At 44.4% G+C, this 23,142-nt stretch overlaps 3 protein-coding genes across 4 annotated transcripts; all 3 read left to right on the top strand.

Annotated features, from left to right (window-relative positions):
- The first annotated feature begins 1,686 nt into the window (after window positions 1-1,686).
- LOC133902413 (squamosa promoter-binding-like protein 18) lies at window positions 1,687-6,586 on the top strand. 2 transcript variants are annotated; one of them, XM_062343997.1, is made up of 3 exons: window positions 1,687-2,744; window positions 5,303-5,433; window positions 5,717-6,586. In XM_062343997.1, the coding sequence occupies exons 1-3, from the start codon at window positions 2,245-2,247 to the stop codon at window positions 6,370-6,372; spliced, it is 1,287 nt and encodes a 428-aa protein (XP_062199981.1). In that variant the 5' UTR covers window positions 1,687-2,244; the 3' UTR covers window positions 6,373-6,586. The 2 variants fall into 2 exon arrangements, with proteins under 2 accessions (XP_062199981.1, XP_062199980.1); XM_062343996.1 differs by having other exon boundaries at window positions 5,699-6,586.
- Window positions 6,587-10,504: 3,918 nt separating this feature from the next.
- Window positions 10,505-16,692, top strand: LOC133901890 (MADS-box transcription factor 8). Its single transcript, XM_062343426.1, has 8 exons — window positions 10,505-10,689; window positions 13,521-13,599; window positions 14,392-14,453; window positions 14,906-15,005; window positions 15,325-15,366; window positions 15,466-15,507; window positions 16,046-16,200; window positions 16,644-16,692. The coding sequence occupies exons 1-8, from the start codon at window positions 10,505-10,507 to the stop codon at window positions 16,690-16,692; spliced, it is 714 nt and encodes a 237-aa protein (XP_062199410.1).
- Window positions 16,693-20,317: 3,625 nt separating this feature from the next.
- On the top strand, window positions 20,318-22,574 carry LOC133901892 (uncharacterized). Its single transcript, XM_062343427.1, has 2 exons — window positions 20,318-20,866; window positions 22,162-22,574. The coding sequence occupies exons 1-2, from the start codon at window positions 20,509-20,511 to the stop codon at window positions 22,197-22,199; spliced, it is 396 nt and encodes a 131-aa protein (XP_062199411.1). The 5' UTR covers window positions 20,318-20,508; the 3' UTR covers window positions 22,200-22,574.
- Window positions 22,575-23,142: the final 568 nt, after the last annotated feature.

The following is a 23,142-nucleotide window of genomic DNA, read 5'->3' as shown; positions in this document are numbered from 1 at the left end:
TGGACCAACTCTCCATTTTCTTAATGGATCAGGGATCTGGAGAGATGCATTTGGAACTTGGAGCATGTTAGCATCTTGAACAGGGAGATTAAAGCATTGTTAAACTAGTGTCCAAGTGCAAGTTTGCTCAGAGTTTTTTTATGGAGTCAGATTACGTGGTCTACTCATGTACACGTAGTTGGTTTTGTGAGCTTTGTCCACAAGATACTCTAAAACTGTTCTTTTCTCTGACAAGAGGGGATGTGTCAAGGCAATTGAATATTTCTTGTCCATGCACGTCCAATAGTTCTCACAAAATATTGTCTTGAGATCAAGCACATGCATTTGTCATGAAACTAGCTATTAGACATGAACCAGCATTATATATGGTGCTTGGAACTTCGGACCTGAGTGAAACTAAAACTTTTTTCTAAAATAACAGATGCACGGTAAAGGCATATTTGGAATACAAGAATATTTCAGGAAACAGTATAATTAAGCCTCATTTAAAATTTGGAAATTATTTTTTCTGACTATTCTATGAAATTGACCTTTCTCGGTGAAATTCTTTCATTGGAAACAGTAACGATCCCCTGGGGTATTCCAAAACGAAGCAAGAGTTGGGCGAATCTGACGCATTTCTAATCTTCCATGCACCATACAGTAGATTCAGTGCTCAATACAGCAACCTGCAAAATAACATCGGCATATTTTTGCATGCTTTACGATCATAAACATAAAACAGACCAGCTACGCGCAAGTTCGATGTTTGAGGAAAATATATGCATATGTCTAATCGCAATCTGCGTGTGAACATGCGACTATTTTTCTTGGAAAAACTAAGACCACTTTTCAGACAATCCACATTACTTTTGTGGATTGGTATCTTCATTAGCAGGCAAGAGTTTGCATCATTAGCAGACAGCCGTTTTAGTTTCACTACTCCAGCTCAGTGCAGCTCCTCCTCAATGATATTTTGATGAATAAATAAACCCCTCCCCCACTCACCAAACCTTGCTAACGAGAAGCCAAGCAAAGTAATGTCTCCTCAAATGCCAAGGCTAACTATACACTATCGTATCGTAACTGACACAGTGCCTACTGATATTTAGTCCACGTGTCAGCGGCCCTAACACGATACAGTTACGTCATACGATGTCGTCGCCTCCCCACCCCACCCCAACCAAACCAACCCCTCCCCAATTATTGCAGCACAAGGGTTCCATGCTGGTGTTAAAGGATGAACATGGCTCTGGTGCTGCTGCGGGCCCTTCCCCCTTCACCCCATTCATTGCCCCTCCTTCAGAATCCCTGTCAGGGATTGATGACCTGATGAATGGCTCCAAGCTATGCAATATTGCAATGCAACAAACAATCTGATAAGTAAAAAGAAAAATATATAATATGAGTATATATCTAAGTAGGTCGTTCGCGTCTAAATTTATCACGTTTAAAATTAATTACGCTATACATAGTTTGCGGCTGTTTGATTGGCTAATATTACTATAGCAAACAATATTTTTTTGACTCCTTAGTCCACACGTCATATGATGCATTTTTAGTTTTATAACTAACTTTACTTACACTTGTGACTAAAATTTTTTAACCAAACTTTTTAAAACAAATCACACTTAATATTTTTCTCTGGAAACTTAGAGAATAAGCAGACCCTATATCCACCCCCTCAAGTAAGGCCTGCTGCCTCAGTGATCTCCCCACACCATAGTTGATAGCTCTCCGCACACAAACATACGCACCTGCACTTGCCTCTGCAAGCAAGTACGGACCGCCCCCCAGTTCCTGGCTGCCTGGCCGTGGCCTCCCTGGTGTTGTCGCTGTTGTGCTGTCCCCTTGTGTGTTGTTGTTGTGTGCTCTCTCGCTTGTTCCATCCCCGTAGCTTGCAGCAAGCTCTGCCTCTGCGCATCGTCCATCTCGCTCGCTTCTTCATCAGCTCATCCCTTTCTCTCTCCTCCCTATCAGGATAAGCTCCCTATCCGCTAGCTTCCTGCTGATCTGTGGCGTTTGCTCTGTTCTCGTGCTTGATTTGTTCTGTTCTGCGCTGTGGTGCCCGGGCAATAATTCTTGGTGGCTTGTTGCCACCCTCCTCGCGGCAGGGCGTATAGGATGAGCGGGACTGGGGAAGAGAACAAAACGGCGGAGCCAGTAGCCTGACCGTGAAAGAGAGAGCTCCAGCTCGAGCACGGGCACAGGCAGACGGCGGCTAGCTCTGCAGCGTGCCGAGAAACAGTGGAGCTTGAGCTTTTCATGGATTGGGATCTCAAGATGCCGATGTCTTGGGACCTGGCCGAGCTCGAGCACGACGCGGTGCCGGCCATCGCCGCCACCGCCGCGCCCGCCGCCGCGGTGGCAGCGTCGGGCATTGCTGATGCTGCCGCGGCGGCGCGTGGGACGCCGAGCCGGCCGGAGTGCTCGGTTGACCTCAAGCTCGGCGGGCTGGGCGACTTCAGTGCGGCGGACGGGCTGAAGGAGCCAGCGGCGAAGGGCCCGTCGGTTCCGGTGTCGGCTGCGGCTGCGGCGGCGGCGGCGGCGGCGGCGCCGTCGGCGAACCCGATGAAGCGCCCGCGCTTGGGACCTGGCGGCGCGGGAGTGGCCCAGTGCCCGTCGTGCGCGGTGGACGGCTGCAAGGCCGACCTGAGCAAGTGCCGCGACTACCACCGGAGGCACAAGGTCTGCGAGGCGCACTCCAAGACGCCCGTCGTCGTCGTCGCCGGCCGCGAAATGCGCTTCTGCCAACAGTGCAGCAGGTATAGAATAATACAAGGCTATGCGATTTCTATTGACGTCAATTCTTACCATTCTCAATTCAATTCATCCACGACATCACCGCAATAGCATGAACCTCACTTTGGTGAAAAGATCATTGCTTGAATTGTTGCAATGGAAATTTGTCGAAATCAAGAACCGACTGATTAACGTCAAGTCATTTCTTTTCACATATTTTCCTTTTTACTGCTGATTATTCCCTTTGTTAAAAGTGAAAATTCCAAATCAGTTAGTTCCTTGGCCCTGGCTCTCTCTTTCTTTGGCCCAATTGTTGCCATTCCAATAACAGATGGCGGAATCAGTAAGGGTGAGGTGAGGAGAGAATATATCTGCCTGTCTTGTTTCAAGGATACACAGCACAGCTTTACCTTTCCTGGCTCCACCTTTTCAGCCTTTTCATATGAATGTACCCCAAGTTTTTCCATGCTTCCCTTTAGCTTGGCAACCCGTATTTCCTGAATTATCACCTTCTCTTTTTCTACTTCTGCATACTAACTTTCTAACCCATCAGTAAGAATTATTGCCCGGGAAAAGTTAGGAAGCACTTCATGTGTTGAAGATCAGGTGGAGTCATCTTTCTTGTGGTAGTTGCTGCATCTTCACCTGAACCCTGGATAGCTTTCTTTTTTAATGTTTGGATTAAAATTCATGAACTGGAACTTGTGTATTTTGAATATCATTGACAGAGAAATTCATTGTATCATAAAGTTGGGAAATGGAAATGCTTCTATGTTCTAGTACAAAAGAAATGTGCACAAATATTGCAGCATACATGGAGCTGAGAAGCTGATATTTCCAGCTGATTTATTTACCATACATGCTTTATGTCTGTGCAGTTTTTGCTTTGAGAAGAACTCTAGAATCTGCAAGCAATGCCCTGCATGATACTAAGCCCCATCTTTGACATTATTGCCTATCTCCTTCTGAGGACCTTTCCATGCTGAATTAGTAATGAGATCTATATGGTTTTCACGTTTTTCTCGTGGATTCTTGTGTCCAATAGTATTTTTTGTGTGGGGGCACTTGATGCTTAAAGATGCTGTTGAACATAAGGCCTGGTTTATTTAATTTTTGGCAGAAACTGGCCTACCACATCTGCCTTGCTTGCTTCTGGCCACGAACTATGCTCTTTATATGCAGAAAGGCAATATATATGTCAACCTAGAAATTTGCTATTTGTGAGACAGTTAGTGGATCTTTTTGGTGGAGCCATTTCATAGTAACCAACTAGATAACCTGTAAAATTTCAAAAGTTGGTCCCAATAAATGTCGCCTTTACATAAAATGGAGCAATTATAATACCTTATCAGTTTACCCCACCAATGGCGGTATATATAGTTTTTGTATTTTTTCCCTAAATGCTATTGTGTGAGTTGTTTCTGAAATTTTAACTGGTTTTGGTTAAACTATATGTGTAACTCGCACTTAAGGTTGGCTCACAATTCTTCCGTCAAAAAAAGGTTGGCTCACAGTTAGATAAGTTATATAAATTCAATTGATGTGAATCCATCGCATGGGACACCTGAGATGCGCCCAAATTGACATCTCAATAATACTATACTAGCTAAATCCTTGTCTCATGCTGCTCACCTATAATTCAGTTGTGATGGCACCTTTTATATGTCTGATCTATATTGAGCAACTACCTCTGTGTCTGGTACCTTTCATCAATGCAAATATTATCCTCGAGTCATTTGCCCTATATCTTCTGAAATTTTTATATTCAGTTGGCCCGCACAACCCGCTTTTCCAATGATTGATTACCTTGCCTACTAGAGCAAAATGAGATCACCATACTGCTTGGCAGACTTTATCAAGTGCTCCTCAGTGTCCCAACATTCTGGTAGGGCGCCGTACTGACATATATCTGATGGAACCATTATACTGTGGTCCAGGTGTCCACCAGGAGTTGTACTACTTTTCTGTCCTGAATGTGAAGCTTTTATCTAAAATGAAGCCCCATGCAACCAATTTGTTAAGTGACACTCAAAAATCTGAGTGGTCCAGCTGTGTACTTTAATTTTTGAAGGAAACTGAGTGCTACTATTGAATATTGAGCGATGAAACACATGTTTCTTTCTTTTCTGGCTATGAGTAGCATTTCGGCCCCACTTTGAATTATTTATGTGCATGAACTTGCAGTATATCATTTGTTCAGAAAGTTAAATACATCAACATCTATGGTGATGGTCCAGACTCCTGAGAGATCAATCTCTTTGTTTCTCCTTGAAATTCCCGTGATACTTTATTCATAAATATGCTGACTTTCAGGGAAATTCTCTGATCCTCAGTGCTGTATGTCATTGCTGTATAACATTTCAGTATCATACCATTATAGTGCTTCATGCATGCTCTGATTTTCTTTCCACTTCCTGATATAGCAGTTTTACGCTATTCCTTTTTGCATACCCAGTGTCAGTGTGTCCATTATTAATATTCCTAAATATAATGCTTAAAGAGTATGCGGCTCCTCCTTTCATGTATGTTATCTTTTTTTGCCTATTTTTTGGATTTCTTATCATAAATTTTGTTTCTTTAGGTTTCACTTACTTGCGGAGTTTGATGAGGCTAAGCGTAGCTGTAGAAAGCGGCTTGATGGGCACAACAGACGTCGCAGGAAGCCACAGTCTGATACCATGAACTCTGGGAGCTTTATGACAAGTCAACAAGGTATTTTGCGTTTTTGTCCGGTGAATACCTTTTTTCTGTTAGTCCGTCGTATGCTACTATGATATAGTTGAAATATGTGATTATACGACAAATTCAGAAACTGGAATTTGAACTATAGACTATATTAATGCATACCTAAACACACACAAAAGCTTCTATATATTTTTAACCCTGATTGTTCATCAAATCTGGCCTGCATTTTTAATCGTTTACATTGTCAAAGTTTGAGTAACAGTTTCGCGCTTGTTTCATGACGGCCGTTTAGGCTTGTTTTCGAGTGCAGGGACAAGGTTCTCGTCGTTCCCTGCTCCAAGACCAGAGCCAAGTTGGTCCGGAGTCATCAAATCCGAGGACAGTTCATACTACACACACCAGATCCTCAGCAACAGGCCGCATTTCGCCGGCTCCACGTCGACTTACTCCAAAGAAGGCCGGCGCTTCCCCTTCCTCCAGGATGGTGACCAAGTAAGCTTCAGCACAGGCGTGGCGACGCTCGAGGCGGCCACAACGGTGTGCCAGCCCCTCGTCAAGACCGTGGCCCCCCCGCCCGAGAGCAGCAGCAGCAACAAGATCTTCTCCGACGGGCTCACCCCCGTGCTCGACTCGGATTGTGCTCTCTCTCTTCTGTCATCCCCAGCCAACTCCTCCAGCGTCGACGTGAGTCGGATTGTCCAGCCGACCGAGCACATCCCCATGGCCCAGCCCCTCGTCCCCAACCTGCAGCACTTCGGCAGCACGCCGAGCTGGTTCGCCTGCTCCCAGGTCTCCAGCGGTGGCGCGGCGGGGTTCACCTGCCCCAGCATGGAGAGCGAGCAGCTGAACACCGTCCTGGTCCCGAGCTCCGACGGCAACGAGATGAACTACCACGGCATCTTCCATGTCGGCGGCGAGGGCTCCTCGGACGGGACGTCCCCGTCCCTCCCCTTCTCGTGGCAGTAGTTTCTCAGTGACCAGTAGAGCTGCTCCTGTGTTCCGTCGTGTAGCTGTGTTCTTCTTGAGCGATCAGTTTCTGTTCTTTCTGTAATCCGTGTTCATTCTCTGCTCCCTCCTTTTTTCCTCCACGTCCTTTGTTCGTTTCTTCATTTCGCCTGTCTCCATCGGCTTGAAAAAACTTGCGTAAAGTTAGTGCAAATTTCACGAGGTCTCCTTAATATTTTTTTGTCTTTGGCGGATCTAGAACAAAAATAGAAGTGTTCCGGGCTATCTTAACAGGGTCAGATGTTTTACTTAGGTTGCTATATGTGATGAATAATTGAAAAACGAAAATTGTGTTCCATGCACTTTGTGGACACAAGGTGATCCACCCCTGTTCGGCATTATGTTGCATTGCGTGTTTCCTAATCCTGACATTGCTCTTTCCAAGGAGGACTCGCGAGTGCAACATTTTTGCTGGCACTGACTGAAAATGGAAGTGTGGGATTAGGCTGGACAGTGCAGCCTTGCAGGGCGAATGCTGGCCCTGTGCAAAATAGGCCTCTCATGGCGTGGAATCGCTGTGGCCTGTACATGGCTCGGGCCGGATGGGGCCGGCAGGAAAGTTGGACGTGCAAGGCACTGGCCCGGATGGGGACGCGTCGTCTTCTCGTCAGCTGCTGCTCTGTCGATATGGGCACCTGGAAGATGGGTTTATTGCCTACTGCAGAATGAAAGCTCCAATGTCGTGCCGGGCTCAAACGACGGTTCGAGAGTGAGTGGCGCCTTCACATGCTGTTGCAGCGACGGTGTAATTTCGGACCTGCCGCTGCCAAGTATGACCGGTATCTTCGACGGAATCGTTCGAGGATGGCGACGGGTGTCTTCGACGAAATTGTTTCTGGGGTGCTGACGTCATTTGACCCCACTATATGCTCCTCCGAGAGACTGGGAGTCGAGAAAGACTGATGGAGTAGGCAGGTTGGTAGCTTGAAAGACGTTTGCTTCAGGCAAACGGCCGGATTGCTCCAATGGCTCGTATACGTCTAGAAGCTATCAGAGGTACTAGGAAGTCGGTGTTGTCCAAAGGTGGGTGAGTGCAGTGCATTCGGCGCGGCTGCTGGGCACCAAACCGAGCACCTTGGACGCTCTCTCGAGCAAATCGACAAACACCTTGAATGCATCTCTCCGCATCCATCGTGAGCTCGGCGCAACGGCGAGCGGATCGATGAGCATGGCGAGGAGGGAACTCGCGGGGGGTGGTGCGCACCTAGGGTTTCACATTGAGGACACCGTCGCAGGGTAAACTGGAGCTGAGGTCCACGGCTGCACCCAGCGTACAGCACCAGCGGCCAAGGGCCTGCACGGACGCGCGCGGTGGGGGCAGTGACTGACGTCCGGCATCACCGAAACATGCATTGGAAGAGACACGCACGTAACCCGGCCCCCTTCCGGCTCCCACCGCCACCACCCAGCATTGGTGGCCAGCACCGGGGCGGACGGGACGGGACGTGCCGATAAAGCGCGTACGACGCCTGTGCGATCGATGCGCCACCCTCGTGCCTCCCGGTCCGTTCGAAGCCAGCCCCCTCTCTCCCGCCCCGTATACTCGCGCGCATCGCATGTGGAAGGAGCAACCGGCCGGCGGTGTCCAAGTCCAAGGTAACGTCACGTCGCGCGCACGGCGATCGACGACGACCTCCGCGGCCGTCCGATCGGCACCGGCAGCCGGCCCGGCGGTCGACACGTGGTGAGGGTGTGGGGCATCCATATTCCATAATGCCTAGACAGACGGCCGGTCCCGTCGCGCTCACCACTGCCACCAGGCTGGGCGTGCCAGCCGAATATCGCTCGGATCGGACGGCCGGCCGGCCGGCCCGCCCCCCATCAGGCTCCAGCTCGCGCGCGGTCCGTTGGGTGCTCCCGCGTTGCCCCCCCCCCCCCCTCCTCCGGTGCCCCATGCGGACCGCTGGGCTGGTTTCGGACGGCGGACGACGGCGTGCGCCTCTTGCGTGCCTGTGCGGGCGGCGGTAGGGTTGCGGCCTGGGGGGCTGCAGGTTGCGCTTGCGTCGACCCGGCGTGGGCTCGGGTTTGGTCAGGGCGGGGTGGGTGTTTTACCGCTTAGCCCCTTTGGGTATTCGGGTATTGCAGGATTAGGCTGGCTATGTACCTCCTTGTACTTGCATTGGCTATCTCTCTCTCTAAAATTTTAAAAAAACTGGCCTCGTTACCAGAGCCTTCAAGGCTTTAATCGGGGAGGTACGACACCCCGGCGGGCTATCTCTCTCTCTCTACCGAAAGCGATCTCCAGAAGAATAATCTCTCGTAAAGCATTGCGTCGATGCGGTCAATTAAGTTGTGCCCATTACCTCAGGATTCCAATACAGATGGTAGTTGAGAATTAAGTTGTGCCTATTATGCCTGGTTCAGCACAGGCATGACAGAATTCCATAGCTTGAATACACAAATCCACCAGTGATATTGATATATATTTGAAGGTGAGGCATATTTTGTAAGCAACAACAGGGGCGTTATGCACGCCAAAAGTAACAGAAGATTAAAATTGTAGTCAAATTCCCATTCCCCATTTATTAAAAATGGTTAAATTAAGAGAAATGGCCATGTGAAGACACTAGCTAGCATTTAAAATAACTAGCGCTTTTTAACAATACATGTAACCATGTGGAGTACTATTTTTATTAGGGATAATTTCTTATATGTCATTGATTAAAACTTTTATCCCCGATCCGCCACTGATAAAACTCATATCTTGTCGATGCCACTGCCCATAAATCCATGTGGAGTACCATTTTTATTTGTACGATCCATGCTTACTATCCTATCAGTACAATTTCTAATCACTGCATGAATTTATTTATCTAACAAGTTAGACATATATCCCATGCACTATACATGGATAAAATACAGTTAAGTAAACTATTTTCTGGTCTCCAGTTGCTGCTACGCATGCATGCAGAATATCTAGCCAACCATTTAGCATGTCCAGCTTCTAGCAACAAGCAATGCATTAGTCAATTTGCAATAGGGAACAAATTAATTAGGGCATGCATGTTGCCAGTTACCACATTAGTGATGGTTATTCCAATGCTAAAAGATCAAGTTCAGATGCATGAAACTAGATCTATCATTTTAGAAGCACATCCAATATGGAAGTATGATCTTGCATACAAGTGTACACATACCGAAACAAAACAGCAGCCACCCCAGATCCCAAGGCGGCGAAAAACAGCGGAACTTCTTTCTGGAAAAGCTAGCGAAATGGAGAAGCTCTCACCTCATCCGAGCTGAAGAGCTCCATCCTGTCTGCACGAACTATGGCAACCTTCTCCTCCGAGAACTGAACCAGATCGTCGGCAGGTTGGAAGAAGCCGGAAACGATCGAGCTCATGGAAAGAGGAAAAAGGGGTCTTGCCCAAAAACGCGACACTCCCAGGTTCCATCTGGAAAAGTACGCGCCTTTTCTCTCCCGTTCTTCTCTCTTTCCTCACCGTTATCTTTTTAAGCCTCAACACAATACAATCTATAATATTATTATATCATACACACGTACACCTGTACACACTTTAAAATGAGCACATTAAACTTATAACATGTACATATCTATTAAAAAGATCCATAAAATCTTATACTCTATAAACGATATGGTTCTATCAGTATGATCTATAGACAATAAAACCCGTCAAAATAATAAATTATGCGGGACAGAAGTCAAACTCCCCGGATGAAAGAGAGGGGCCAATTGAGCTACTGACACATGGCCGGATGTTAAGCTAGCTGAATCTGAATCTGAATTTGATTAATGCAAAGGTGGCGTGTACGTACGAGCCGAGCTGATCACGAGATGGGACTTGCCTTCTGCGCAGCTGCTCTAGGGCTCCGCGCCTCCAACCTTGCCGAAAATGGCAATGTGGGACGCGCCCCAATCACTCACCACCCCTTTCGCTACGCTTTTTAACCCACCTCCTCCTCGCCTCTCCTGCCCCTCTCGCCTGACCCCCCCCCCCCCTCTCGCCTTTCCCCTTCCGTTTTCGCTTCGCTTAGCTCGGGGAGATCGGGCCGAAGGAGCTTAATTGCTCCGGTGTGGTAGTGATCGGAGGTTGTGGGAGTCGTAGCAAGGGCGTGGAAGGTTTTGGGAGCCATGGGGAGGGGACGAGTGGAGCTGAAGCGGATCGAGAACAAGATCAACCGGCAGGTGACCTTCGCCAAGCGCCGCAACGGCCTGCTCAAGAAGGCGTACGAGCTCTCCGTGCTCTGCGACGCGGAGGTCGCGCTCATCATCTTCTCCAACCGCGGCAAGCTCTACGAGTTCTGCAGCGGACAGAGGTATACTTACGCACAAGCGAGCACGGCGCACTTGCATGAAAATATGTACGATCAGTGGCCGGAGGGTCCAGAGTTCCAGATCCGGGGCGTAGGGTGGCGGTGTGAGAGCATGGGGGTTTCTGAGCATAGGAGAGGTGTGGTTCGGCGGGGATCTGGGTGATCCGGGTGGATCTCTGAGAGGCGAAGCTCGTGGTCTGAGCTGGTGATGTGTGATGCGTTCTGGAGGGTTTTGGAGTAGAAAGGTGGTGGATTTCTTGCGGAATTAGGGTTTTGGATAGTTCGTGGCTTGTGGGGTGTGTTGATCTTCGTAGATCTGGTGGTTTGTGCCTCCCGGGATCGTAGGAAATCGATTGGTCTAGACATGGCGCGCGTCCCAGTCAAATTAATCACGTATTTGCATGAGTGAGAGCGAGAGAATTTAAGCTGGCTTATTGTTTAGTGGAGAATTTAAGCTGGGTTAAATAAGGATAAGTTGACGATTCCCTTTCTACTCCTGCGTGCATCCTTCGGGGATTCAATCGTTTTTCTCAGATTTTAGTATTTTAGTTTGGTGTGATATTTGACAAGATTTGAGGGAGGATTCACTGTTTCTTCTAATGCGTGCACACGTTTCCTCCGTGGATACGGTCATTTTTTGGTCAGACTTAATTTTGGTCTGTTAATTCGGTGTGTATTTGACAAGTTTTTCTGAGAAACATCTTATTAGTTCGGGCACCGAGGTAGCATTCTGGTGTGCTGCATGGGCACTGACGGGTTCTTAATCCCCTAGTTTATTGCAAAGGCGTTTATTTCATGGACGTCGTGTTGCTGGGTGGCTTCTGTTCTAATATATATAGAGAGAGTGTCTCTTGCAAAAATTGATTTAGGGTTTTCACTTCATATTGAAAAAAAAGGATTTTCATATGGTTACCCTCAAATAATGGAGATCGATACCTTCTAAAGTTCTCTTTTTCTGACAAAGAAAGGAAAAAAAACTTTTAAAGATGCCACGATACAAAATTTTCAATGGCAATTCTCTTTCTTTATAGTTTTTTGTCATGTTCTGAAAAGGGCTTGAGGTCAGTTTCTGCCTTGTTAGAATGATCCAACATACAATCATAATTAACCAATTACCATTGTGTAAAATAAAGTCAGCACACGAATGAATTTCAGTATGTACCAAATTTTAGGTAACTTTTGGCTAACATTTTATGTTATTGACTCCGAAATGTACACCTTTTTATTTTTGCAGACAGAAAATATGCACACCTGTACTTTGAATTATGAAAATTAAAATCAAACTATATGGGCGGTTTGTTGATGGACACACCCAACTGTTTCAAAATTTTCGTCCTCCTTTGGAAAACCTTTTAATTTTAACATTGGCTCGTCAATATACTGAAAAATCTAGACAAGCAGCATTGTGTTTCCTAACCATAGCTGAGATGCCAATAAATTCTGTACACTCTTCCAAGATCTGGCAACTGCAAGCAATCAATATTTTGGTTACAAATCTGAAAAAAAAAACGTAATTTTGTCTGATGTAAATGTCAAGATCGATGAAATCAAAATATGCATTTTCTGCATCTGATTTGTTCTGTAAGAATGATAGTATTTTACTAGTTACTCCTTCCGATTGCAAATGTAATTCGATTTAGACTTATACACAAGGATTAAGAAAGTAGATCAAATGACCTTATTGCTCTTTATTTATTCTGTATTAGAAAAGATAACTCATTTATTGATGAGAGTGGTAGCATTTATTAAACAAGAGCAAGAAAGGAATAAAAGAGAAAAAATGCATAGAAATTCTAGAATGACTTATATTTAAAGAATAGTTGAGGGGGCTAAAACGACCTATATTTGCAATTAGAGGGAGTACATTCTTCTATTAAAGTTGGTTAATTACCAAATTAAGAAGCCAACGAGCATGCTCATCTTTTGCCCTCATAATTTCTGTTGTAAGATCAAAAGGACTTAGTTTCTTTGAAGCTACACTAGCTTTTAAATGTAAAATCTGATGTTGTTTTACATCAAATCCATCTACATGTCTAACTTCATTTAGAGAGGAAACTAATTACTATGTTATGGGGGCTTGTATTTTTATTGAAGTGTATATATGACTGAACACCAGTCCTTGGGTCCTCCGAATTGGTTCCAGGGCAAGGAAAAGGAATATGAGATTCCTAGGACTGACCTGGAAGTATAACTAGGGTACAATCAGTGACAGCTTTCAATAGTCATTCTCGTTGTGTCTCCTCAGCTCTCTGACCGAATTGTCCTTTCATTTCACTGGTTTTTTTTTCATTTCACTGGTTTTTTAATATCCTTGCCCGCAAAACTCTCCAAAGGAAAGGCTTTATCAGATGTCCCTTCAGAGGCCTATGCAATTGATACCTAGTGCTCCAGTATTTTATGCTGACAGATATATCTTCAACGTACACTGTAGATTTTGTTCAGGAAACTGGATTCGCATCGTGTTCCTCTCTGAAGTCTGAAACATGGCAGAACAACTGACATTCCCGTGGTATAGGGGAGAATTAAATATTCTAGGGTAGCTGGGTGAAGCCATATGATTTTTTTTCTCATGTTTTGTTTGTTTGAATGTCTAATAAGCTTCAGGCAGTTTTTGTGATATATACCATTGGAACAATACTTATATGAGCTTGAACTATCAATACCAAGATAAAGATAAGCACACAAAAGCTTAATTGTTGATAAAAAAAACCTGTATCCAGCTAATATGCCATCAAAAATCTTTTAGAGTGAAATTTTAGTTGCATTTGCATTTTTATCTTCTCCAAGCACCATATTTTCTCTGCTCCTCTAACTATTCGTGTTTGAACTTGCAGCATCACGAAAACACTTGATCGATACCAAAAATGCAGTTATGGGGTGCCAGATACTGCAGTACAGAACAAGGAAAACGAGGTAAGTTTGATGCATTTTTTTATCTAAATCAATTTCTGATAAGTGTGCTCTTCAAGTTCTAATATCTTTAACAAATTAGCTTCATGGGTAAACATAGTGATTTGAAAAATACAGTAAATAGAGAAGCTATCTTTGTTTAGTTTCAGTGAACATCTCATTCTGTAACAGTTCCTGCATGATACCTTCATAAATACCAGATGGCCATTTCTTTCTCTGATCGCATGTGCTAACCAAGTATGAGTTACAATCATTGAGATAACGATGTAGAAAAAGTTGCCATGCGAGCAAAGGAGGAGATTGACATGTTCAGGCTTGCAACCTGAACAGAAAACACGGCGAACCAGACACCTGCAGAGGAGACGGCAAATCCCCAGGGGTCTTGATTTGGTTCCTGCAGTTTTTAACCTGTTGTGTTAAACTGTTGCTTATCAGTAGTACGCTTCTGGTGATGTTTTTTGAGGCTGCCAGGGTCTGAACCTGAAAAGTGTGGTTTATATCTTTGCTTTTCTACCTTAATGCTTGGCAGTGCTCCTGCCGTTTTACCTTAAAAAATTATGTAGAAAAGGTAAGTTTACATTGACTTGTTGAGTTATCAAAGACGAAAGTCATGGATCCTCTCTTGCTTAGTTGTTTGCTCTCCAAATATCATTGCATGTGAAGTGATCTTTTATTGTCATGCAGAAAATGTATTTCATCCCTATTGCCCACGTTTGTAATTTTCTCAAGAAGTACTTAATGTGCTTGTTTCCTTATAGATCGTACTGAGTAGCTCTTATTTTTCAGTTAGTGCAGAGCAGCCGCAATGAGTACCTCAAACTGAAAGCAAGGGTGGAAAATTTACAGAGAACTCAAAGGCAAGTTAGTTCTATTCTTGAATAATCTTTTGTTTGATGACGAATGCTATGCATGGTTGACAGTTTTTGTGAGAAGTGCTATAACTTGGCAACTTTCATTTTCAAAGTGTATATAAAGTAACAGTTGTAAACGGTTATGTATTTGAGGTAGAAATATTTATGCATGTATGTTTTGCCATAATTTGGTGGTTAACTAGTGTAAAAGAAACATAGATTATCGCATGGCTAATGCACTGGGTCTTAACTCTTAAGCATATATCCACACCTGTAGTCTCTGAAACAATTTTCAGAATTCATATCCCCCTGAAGATGGTCATCAATTTATGGAGGCTAAATAAATGTAGAAGTCATAAATTGTAATGAAGTTAAAAGAAGGTAGCTTAATTAATTTGTAATAATTAGTTATAATGTACAGGACTGATAATTGCCTTTTTATTGGCAATTACATACAGGAATTTGCTTGGTGAAGATCTCGGGTCACTTGGCATCAAAGAGCTTGATCAGCTTGAGAAGCAACTTGATTCATCCTTAAGGCACATAAGATCCACAAGGGTAATTGATTGAATAGACCAATTTTCTCATGCAGTAAGATATTCTTGGATGAAATAAGCTAGGATTGCACAAGTCTTCATACTTTTAATGGACCCCTTTGAGTATAATTGTGATCATTTGATAGTACTGGGAACTGCTACACACAATAAGACATTTTATTCCACAATATATTGCCATTCATCTCACGTATGTCCTAGAACTAATGTTCCTGAATTATGTCAGCCTGGAATTGGCTATGTATAGCTTTAATTAATTAGGCCTGATTGATGCAGTATCGTATATATTTAATAAATGCTGATCAAGTTCTCTGTTCTTGCAGACACAGCATATGCTTGATCAGCTCACTGACCTCCAGAGGAGGGTATGATTTCTAGCCACTGAAATATTCTTAGTTAATTTCTGCTCCAATAAGAGAATGGGCTGATCCAACTAATAATGATGTCGCTAAACCATTTTCCAGGAACAGATGCTGTGTGAAGCAAATAAGTGCCTTAGAAGAAAGGTACGTTTCAATTTACCGGCCTTACATTAATCTACCCGGTCTTATTTAAAGACTCCAGAAAGCATCTTGTTATCTTGGGCCAGATGCTCATCTAAAGTTTTCCATTTTTCTTCTAGTTCACACTTGTATCTATCACTGTGCTCTCTATACACATACATATGCTTGTCATCGACTCATCGAGTTTTCATGAGCATACAAATACACACTAATTCTTCTGACTGAACCAACTTTCATGTACATCACTATTATGGTGCTTATACATCTTAATAAAGCTGTGAATTCCATATATACTCCAGGAAAATTTGCATCTGATAAGGTTTTCCGTGACGAATACTATAGTTTAACTATGACAGTACATTTGTAAAACAATAACCTCTTATGAGTCTTATCGATGTAATTGCACATTATTGTTAGACTCCTATATAGTATTACCGTACTTGATACTCTGAACCAACGTTAAGGGGAAATTTCAAATGCGTGGGAAATAAATGAATTTCGAGATTAATGAGCTTTATTACCATTGTTTTGCGAGGAAAAGCTGGAAGAGACCAACCAAGTGCATGGGCAAGTGTGGGAGCACGGTGCCAACTTACTTGGCTACGAGCGGCAGTCCCCACAGCAGGCGCCACCACATGGCGGCAATGGATTCTTTCATCCCCTGGACGCTGCCGCGGAGCCAACCCTGCAGATTGGGTATGTGTACCAGATGCCTCATATATATCGTTCGCTAGATCCGCTCTCTGTGTGCGCTATATATCGTAATGGTTTGCTTCGACGATCTTGGCACATGGAAAAAGTTGGGTTTGAGATCCATGTAGCAAGACTATCACCTGCTATCTAGATATAATTTGATGCCCTAGCGAGAGGAAATCTCTGACTCACCCTTGCGCATTTAGGTTTATCTCAAAAACTATTAGCTTTTTATGCTTAAGATGGATTGTTATTACGTGAGATAACAAGAGTTCAGCTTCCCTAGTGTTTTGTCTACAGATTTATCAGTGTGTTTTTCAGTTTGAAAACGCAAAATGTCGTTAAATAGTTTCATTATAGGAACTAGCAATCAGCTATACTATACAGTCAGTGTATGGCCATCTGATCGTTTCTTTCTGTTGCGTGTGTGTTTGGCATGTTTGCAGGTTCGCTCCTGAGCAGATCAATAACTTCATGCCGACATGGTTACCCTGAAGATGGATCAGATGCGAAGCAAATAAAAATGCGCCGATGGCAGTCGCATTATATTCTACTGCAAGGGTGACTTACACTCATGCATAGTTCTGCGTGTGTGTCGATGTGTGAAAAACGTTTGTGATTTTGTGATGTAACGCACGTTAAACCGTGCAAGACTAGTCGTTTGATTGATGTCCAAATGTACCCGGTATAAATGCCGTACGTCACATCCTATACGTACGACTGCTTGCTGCATAAAAGTACGGTGTAATGGCTGTACATTTCTAGTACATGCTTGAGTACTGTGCGTTTATCCTATGCTGTTATATTGAGTGTGGCACATGCATTCTGTTTCACCGTGCATGCATGTAGAAATTCAGTACGTAGCTATTGCCTATTAACTCCATTGTGTTGACCAATTGACAGTACGTAAAATAGTACTACTAGTTACCTTTATTTTTCTTGCACTGCACACCTCCGACGTTTGGCACGCCTTGTTGCAAAGAAGGATAATTGCCACCACTTGTGTCGTTCTCCACGTCTGCCTCGGCTCGCTGGCGTTCTGACCGGGGAACGGCAACCAAAGCCAGCCGCCGCACATGCATGGGGCCGGCGTCCTGTGCGTACCGGCCGGCTCAAGCTCCCCGTCTGATTCGAGGAACTGGCCGTGGCCATCGACGGTGAGTCGCGCGGCCGACTAAATTTTTTAAGGTAATTGTTTGATTAACAAACAAGTCACACTTCAATCTCTTAATTCGCATACCATACATTTAGTTTTTTAATTAATTTTATAATAATTATAATTAAAAATTTATTTGTCATATTTTTATGACAACTAATATTTAATTAAGATTAATTGTGTCACAATTAGGTATGAACCAAACAGTTTCCATGCTTGCGGCGTAGTGTCGGCCGCGTTGCAGCAGATTGGCACGCCATGGGCTGATGGTACCGCGGCCTGGCCTGATCCTCCCACTGCGCCTCGCAAACCAGCCTGGGCTCGTTTTCCAGCGTCCAACCCGCCCGCGCTGACGCTGAACGGGCCCGTACCACTGTCTTGTCCGCCCGTGCCGTTCACAAGGCCGTTAGCCCAGAACCAGTCCGCGTCCGAAACCCGCCGTTGTTACACCTGCCCTCCCGACCCCGGGCTACGTCCCCGTGGTCGCTCTCCGCCCGCGCTATCAGCCTCGGCCCTCGAGAACGGCGTCGCCTGCGGCCGGCTACAGACTCGCCCGTCCGGCCGTCTCCATCCACGATCCACACGCAGCGCGCTCAACAGGCACGCCGGAGTTCGTCGAGAACGTCGCGCGCAAACAAGTAACGGCCGCTGTAGAAACTGACCGGATCTCACATTCTTCACTTGCAGTGCCACAGGTTGCCTTGAGCGATGCAGAGGGCGAACCTGTCCTCCCGTGGATGAAGGCTACAAGTGAGAATGCCTGCGTGTGTGGATAGTGTGATCTGTACCGCTACCAATCGAGCACCGTGTTACCATAGATTTGCGTCGAGCTGGTGTTCCGTCGCCAAGCTACTACTGTACTACTCTAGCTAGCAGGAGCACGGGGAGGCGCTGAAGCTGACCGAGTAGGAGCCGTGAGGCGACGGTTCGGATCGGATGGATTTGAGTACAAACGATTTGTTTCCTAAATGAATCTGCACAGGTGCGTTTGTTTGGGGATAAGTTGGATGAGATATGGTTATTTATATTTTGTTGGATGAGACGATTTAATTTTTTTCTTTGCTAGTATGAAAAATACGATCTAATTTTTTATTTATTTGAACAGATAGGATTTGAATTAGGTTAGATAAATTTTTATGGGACCTGTTTATTATATATTTAGTTTTTCATTAAAATTTAATCATGTGGGATCTTGTTTTATTGATTTAATTGCAATGAATACAATAATACAATTAAATCAATAATTAAATATCAAATCGTAAATCAAATAAATGGTTTAGAAGATAATATTATTTAAAGCGTGCTGACAAATAAATATATTTATTCTAAGTAACCAAAATATACCATATCAATAAAGATAAAACTCATCTAGAACATAGATAGCTTCGCCTAGCAGTTTTTGACCAATGAATTTATCAAGTTTCCGAGAAAAAAATTCTCCATAGATGTTTATCACATGCACCTTAACCTCTAACCAAACACTAAAAAAATTGAATGACTATCTACTATCCAAAAATATCCCTCCAATTAAACACAACTCTAAAAGACTGTAGCTACCATACCATATATCTAATGAACTCTAACTTTATCAGATCTTCTACCTGTATGATCAGATATTGATGTGTAACTTGTTTCACTTTTTGTGCATTGGAAAAACTTGAGTCGAAAAGTTTTTCTCTGAAGTCGTGAAGTTTTTCTACAGTGCATTTTCCTACCAGCAAAATGAATGACCTGATTTTTGGGATGGCTCAACCGTAGGTTTTAACTCGGCCAGACAACGAAGAACACATTGCTTCTAATATTTAGAACGTGAATGCGATTATCATTCCACGAGTAGGTTGCCATCGCATGATTTCCTCGCATGTACAACCTTCAAATTTATTAAAGAAACAGCCAACTACCTCCATTCATTCTTGGATAATGTGACATCGGGGAAATTTGCTTCCGAGCACACTCGCATTTTTTTAAATATCTTTCGAGCTGTTCCCATCTCTTGCTTCGTGATCTATCCGTGTCGGTGGTTAAAAACTCAAGAACTATTCCAACTTGGTACCACTACATCACAAGCAAACACAAGGTAAAAAGGGAATGTCTAGTCGTACGCTGTAGATGTACGTATAGCAGTACCCAGGTACAAAATACATAAAACGAGAAAAAGAAATGCCAACTAGTGTTACTAAGTTTGCCGGTGCTGATGTAATAATAGAATTAGGGAGTAAATCAACCGCCTAGTTTCTCTAGTGAATGTTAAAGCTCCCGTCCTTCATTTGGAAAAAGTATATGGGTTCGATTGATCCTGTCATCTCTGCCATTTATCCCCTCCTAGTGCCACGAAAATCAACTGTAATTCAAAAGATTCACCTGCTAGCGAGTAGTAGAACTCTTTCCATTCAAGGATATAGGGAGTATTTTGTTTTGAAAAAACCAAATTTTATAAAATTTAGCTGATTATTAGTCAAATTATACGTATATTTAGTATAAAATTTTGCTTCAATATATTTGTATTTAAAGTACTTTTAATATGAGGTTGATTTTATAGTAATCGATAACATAAGATAAATTACCAGCCAAAATTTACTTTTGATGTTTTTTTCAAAACAAAATCTGTCTTACATTTTTAACGGAGAGAATACTATTTATGAACCTTGCTTCACATATTTAAAATCCTGAGGAGGAATCAATAAGTTGTACCGGCGATCACCATCTAATAAAAAATATTGCATTCGTGGTTATTCCTTCCGTGGATGAGAGACCTATGCTTCTAGTGGCAGAGCTTAGGTCGAAATTTAGAAGATACGATGAAGTCAAATAGACACCAATTAAATCATAAGAGGTCAAATCAATAAAATATAAAAGATTAAATATAAAATACAGAAAATTTATGGAACGGTCGCAGTCACCTTAACCACCGCAATGCTACGCCGCTGCATCCTCCTATAGTCCTATTTCAACAGCGCCCATGTCCCCTTCTCCATGCTCCAGCTCTCCCTGCTTGCTTGCTTGCTTGCTTTCGGCTAAAAATAAAGGCGCAAAAAGGCCACAAGCAACGCAACGCCGATTCGCAAAGCCAAGCCATTTCGGCGTCCCCATCCCCTCCTCCTCGACCCCCTCCATCTCCTCCAAAGAGTCCAGCGACGGCGGCGCTGCCCAGCGGGATGAGGCCGGCGGCGGCGGAGGCGCACCAGTCGCGGCTGCTCTACGAGCTCTGCGCGCTCCTGCTGACCATCCTCCGGTCGTCCCAGGAGGACGGGGAGGGGGCGAGGCCGCGGCCGCTGCTGCCGCGGCAGGTGTCGGCGGCCGGGGTGGCGTCCATGCTGCTGGGCGCGTCCATGGCGCTCATGCTCTGCGGGTCGGTGGCCTTCATGCTGGGATTCTTCCTCATGCCCTGGGTCGTCGGGTTCGGCTGCCTGTTCCTCTTCGTCGGCTTCGTCACCAACCTCTCCGGGATCTGGAGGGCCATCCTCCTCTGGCCCACCGCCGCGTGCTCCTCCTCGCCCCATGAGGCCTCCCCATGTACGTGATCTCGCCGGTTTGGCCGTTTAGGGTTACATGTTTGTGAAGGGTCAAAGGTCCTTCTTTTGTATGATTGGGGTGGTCAATATCGGAATTCAGTGTGAATTATGGCGTAATCGGGGATGAATACGAGAATTGGTGGAGTTCCAATGCTTGATCAGGGTTCAATGCGCGGAATCGGGCGTTCTTCGCTTAGATTCTTCCCTAATTAGGAGCATCCGTGGTCTTTAGGCGCTTTAAAAGGTTGTGAATGTTGAAACCAGAGTAGATTCTTGATGCAACTTGGGAATTTAGGATGTGTCTGTCAATTTAGTTCAGGAAGACATCATAGGCATGGTTTATACAAAATGCAGACAGCCTGCCGGAGTTATTTAGCAGCACAGTTTGCCTCTGCCTTTTGCAGCTCTATTGCTTGGTTGACGAAATTAGCTTAGGATTTAAGGACTGGCACCACCCGTCCCAAAGCAAAGGGAAAAGGGTAAAGGGAAAAGGGAAAAGGAAGGGATGGCTGTTGCCGGTTGCTGCAAGCCAGTGCAAGTTCATTCAGATTTTCTTTTAGATTTTCAGTTCTGTAAGTTAGATTTGAAAAGACTCTTGATTACTGTAGTTGATGAATTATGATAGCGGAAAAGAGCATGGTGTTAAAGAATAAACATGTGAAGTCAAAAGGAATCATGTAACGATGAGATATGAATTTAATTGTCTGAGGGCTTAGTTCTTGCCAAGTTGGAGACCAGGGAACAAACATTTGTATATTGATTCAAGTTGATGGGGGACAGGGAGAACTTCCTAAGAAATATGCTTGCAATGAAGACAACATTAGGTTCGTGATCTTGGAGAACAAGAGCTTTTGTGGGCTCTTAGCTAAATAACGGAAGTGCAGTAGACAAGTGGGGCTTGACCTGGCTATTCCTTTCAGCATTTCACTATCACCCTTCCTTTTATTTCCCACAGGAAATCAGGAACAGAATATTAGAGATACAAGGGTGACATAAGGGTAGAGTTTAGCCTCAGTTTCATCACCAACCTCGATTATCTCTAGAAAAGTGTTATTTCAGTCGAATCATACTGTAATCTTTCTGCACTGAACAAAACAGATGGATTAAGTATGTCTTCATGAACTGATATTACCATCTAGAACCAGTTTACGTCAGTGAAATTCCCTTTTCTTTATTATTCCTAATAGCGCTAAGCCTATGTCATTATCATTCTACGGAGACCTTGTACCTGTTTTGCTTGTTTAGCTATCCAACGCAACACTGTAACTAGACCTTTCGGTTGTCATCTTCTTGCAGGGCATATATTTTCCAAGCCTCCATTCATGCCGATGTGAAGCCTAACGCCAAGTGGGCTCCCACGGAGGTGTATAGAAGCAGGGAAGTTTGAGCAGACTGTTGTCGTTGCCAACCTATATTTTCCTTCCTGGACAACTTTTTACCATGTAATACCGCAACAAGTTTTTAAATGGTTTTATACTATGACTAGGAGGATACTTCTTTGTACATACGGAAAGAAAGCTCTGGTCTAATTGTTACGTGGCGGGCTTATAATTGTTTCAGAAATGTTTTATTTAAGTTCCTTCTCTCATGTTCAAGAGGAGGGACTGCAAACTCCCATTTCTTGTACAATTGAGGTGCCACCAGCAGTTGAATTTGTATGCCTTGTGTACTGCATCCTAAACTGAAAATGAGAAGAAAGGGTGCTTTTCTTCGCTTCTGTTCTAGTGATGCTACACAAACCCTGAAGAAATTCAGAAACTGTAGTTCTCGTTTGCGTTACCTCTGTCTTTCCTACTTAAACATCACTCAATCTTTGCCTAAACCGGCAAGCATAACTGACCTTCGTGAAAATGCACTTTCCTGGGCACCAAACAGATTGCAACAGATGACTGCCCCTGCTGGGAGCGTTGGGTAGGCCCAATCGATAAATAGTTCGCTCGTGCTCCCAAGTCCCAAATCTGCTAGAAAGCGAAGACCCCACGAAAGAAAAGGCTGGCCGATTTGGTCAAAGCCACGAAAGCAGGACGAGGGCAACCTGAAGAAGTAATGCCCAGCTACAAGAAAGCTCGACGTGAGCACGTGCTCATACAGGCATGCCCGTCAAGCAACTGGCATCGAAGGGCGTTCCGTAGCTTGTGTTGCACCGGCACCGGCACCGGCTCCGTGTCTTGTTGGCCGCGCTGCTTTGCAACCGCCGGCAACAGTGAAGCTTGCCCGTGTACGAGTGCAGGAGCGAAGAGACGGGAAGGAAAGCAAGACGACCAGGAGAAAAACATA

Source organism: Phragmites australis, chromosome 20 (assembly GCF_958298935.1).
Source record: "Phragmites australis chromosome 20, lpPhrAust1.1, whole genome shotgun sequence".
NCBI lineage: Eukaryota > Viridiplantae > Streptophyta > Magnoliopsida > Poales > Poaceae > Phragmites > Phragmites australis.
The sequence above is the reverse complement of the archived record's forward strand: the minus strand, read 5'-3'. Positions and strand labels throughout refer to the sequence as shown.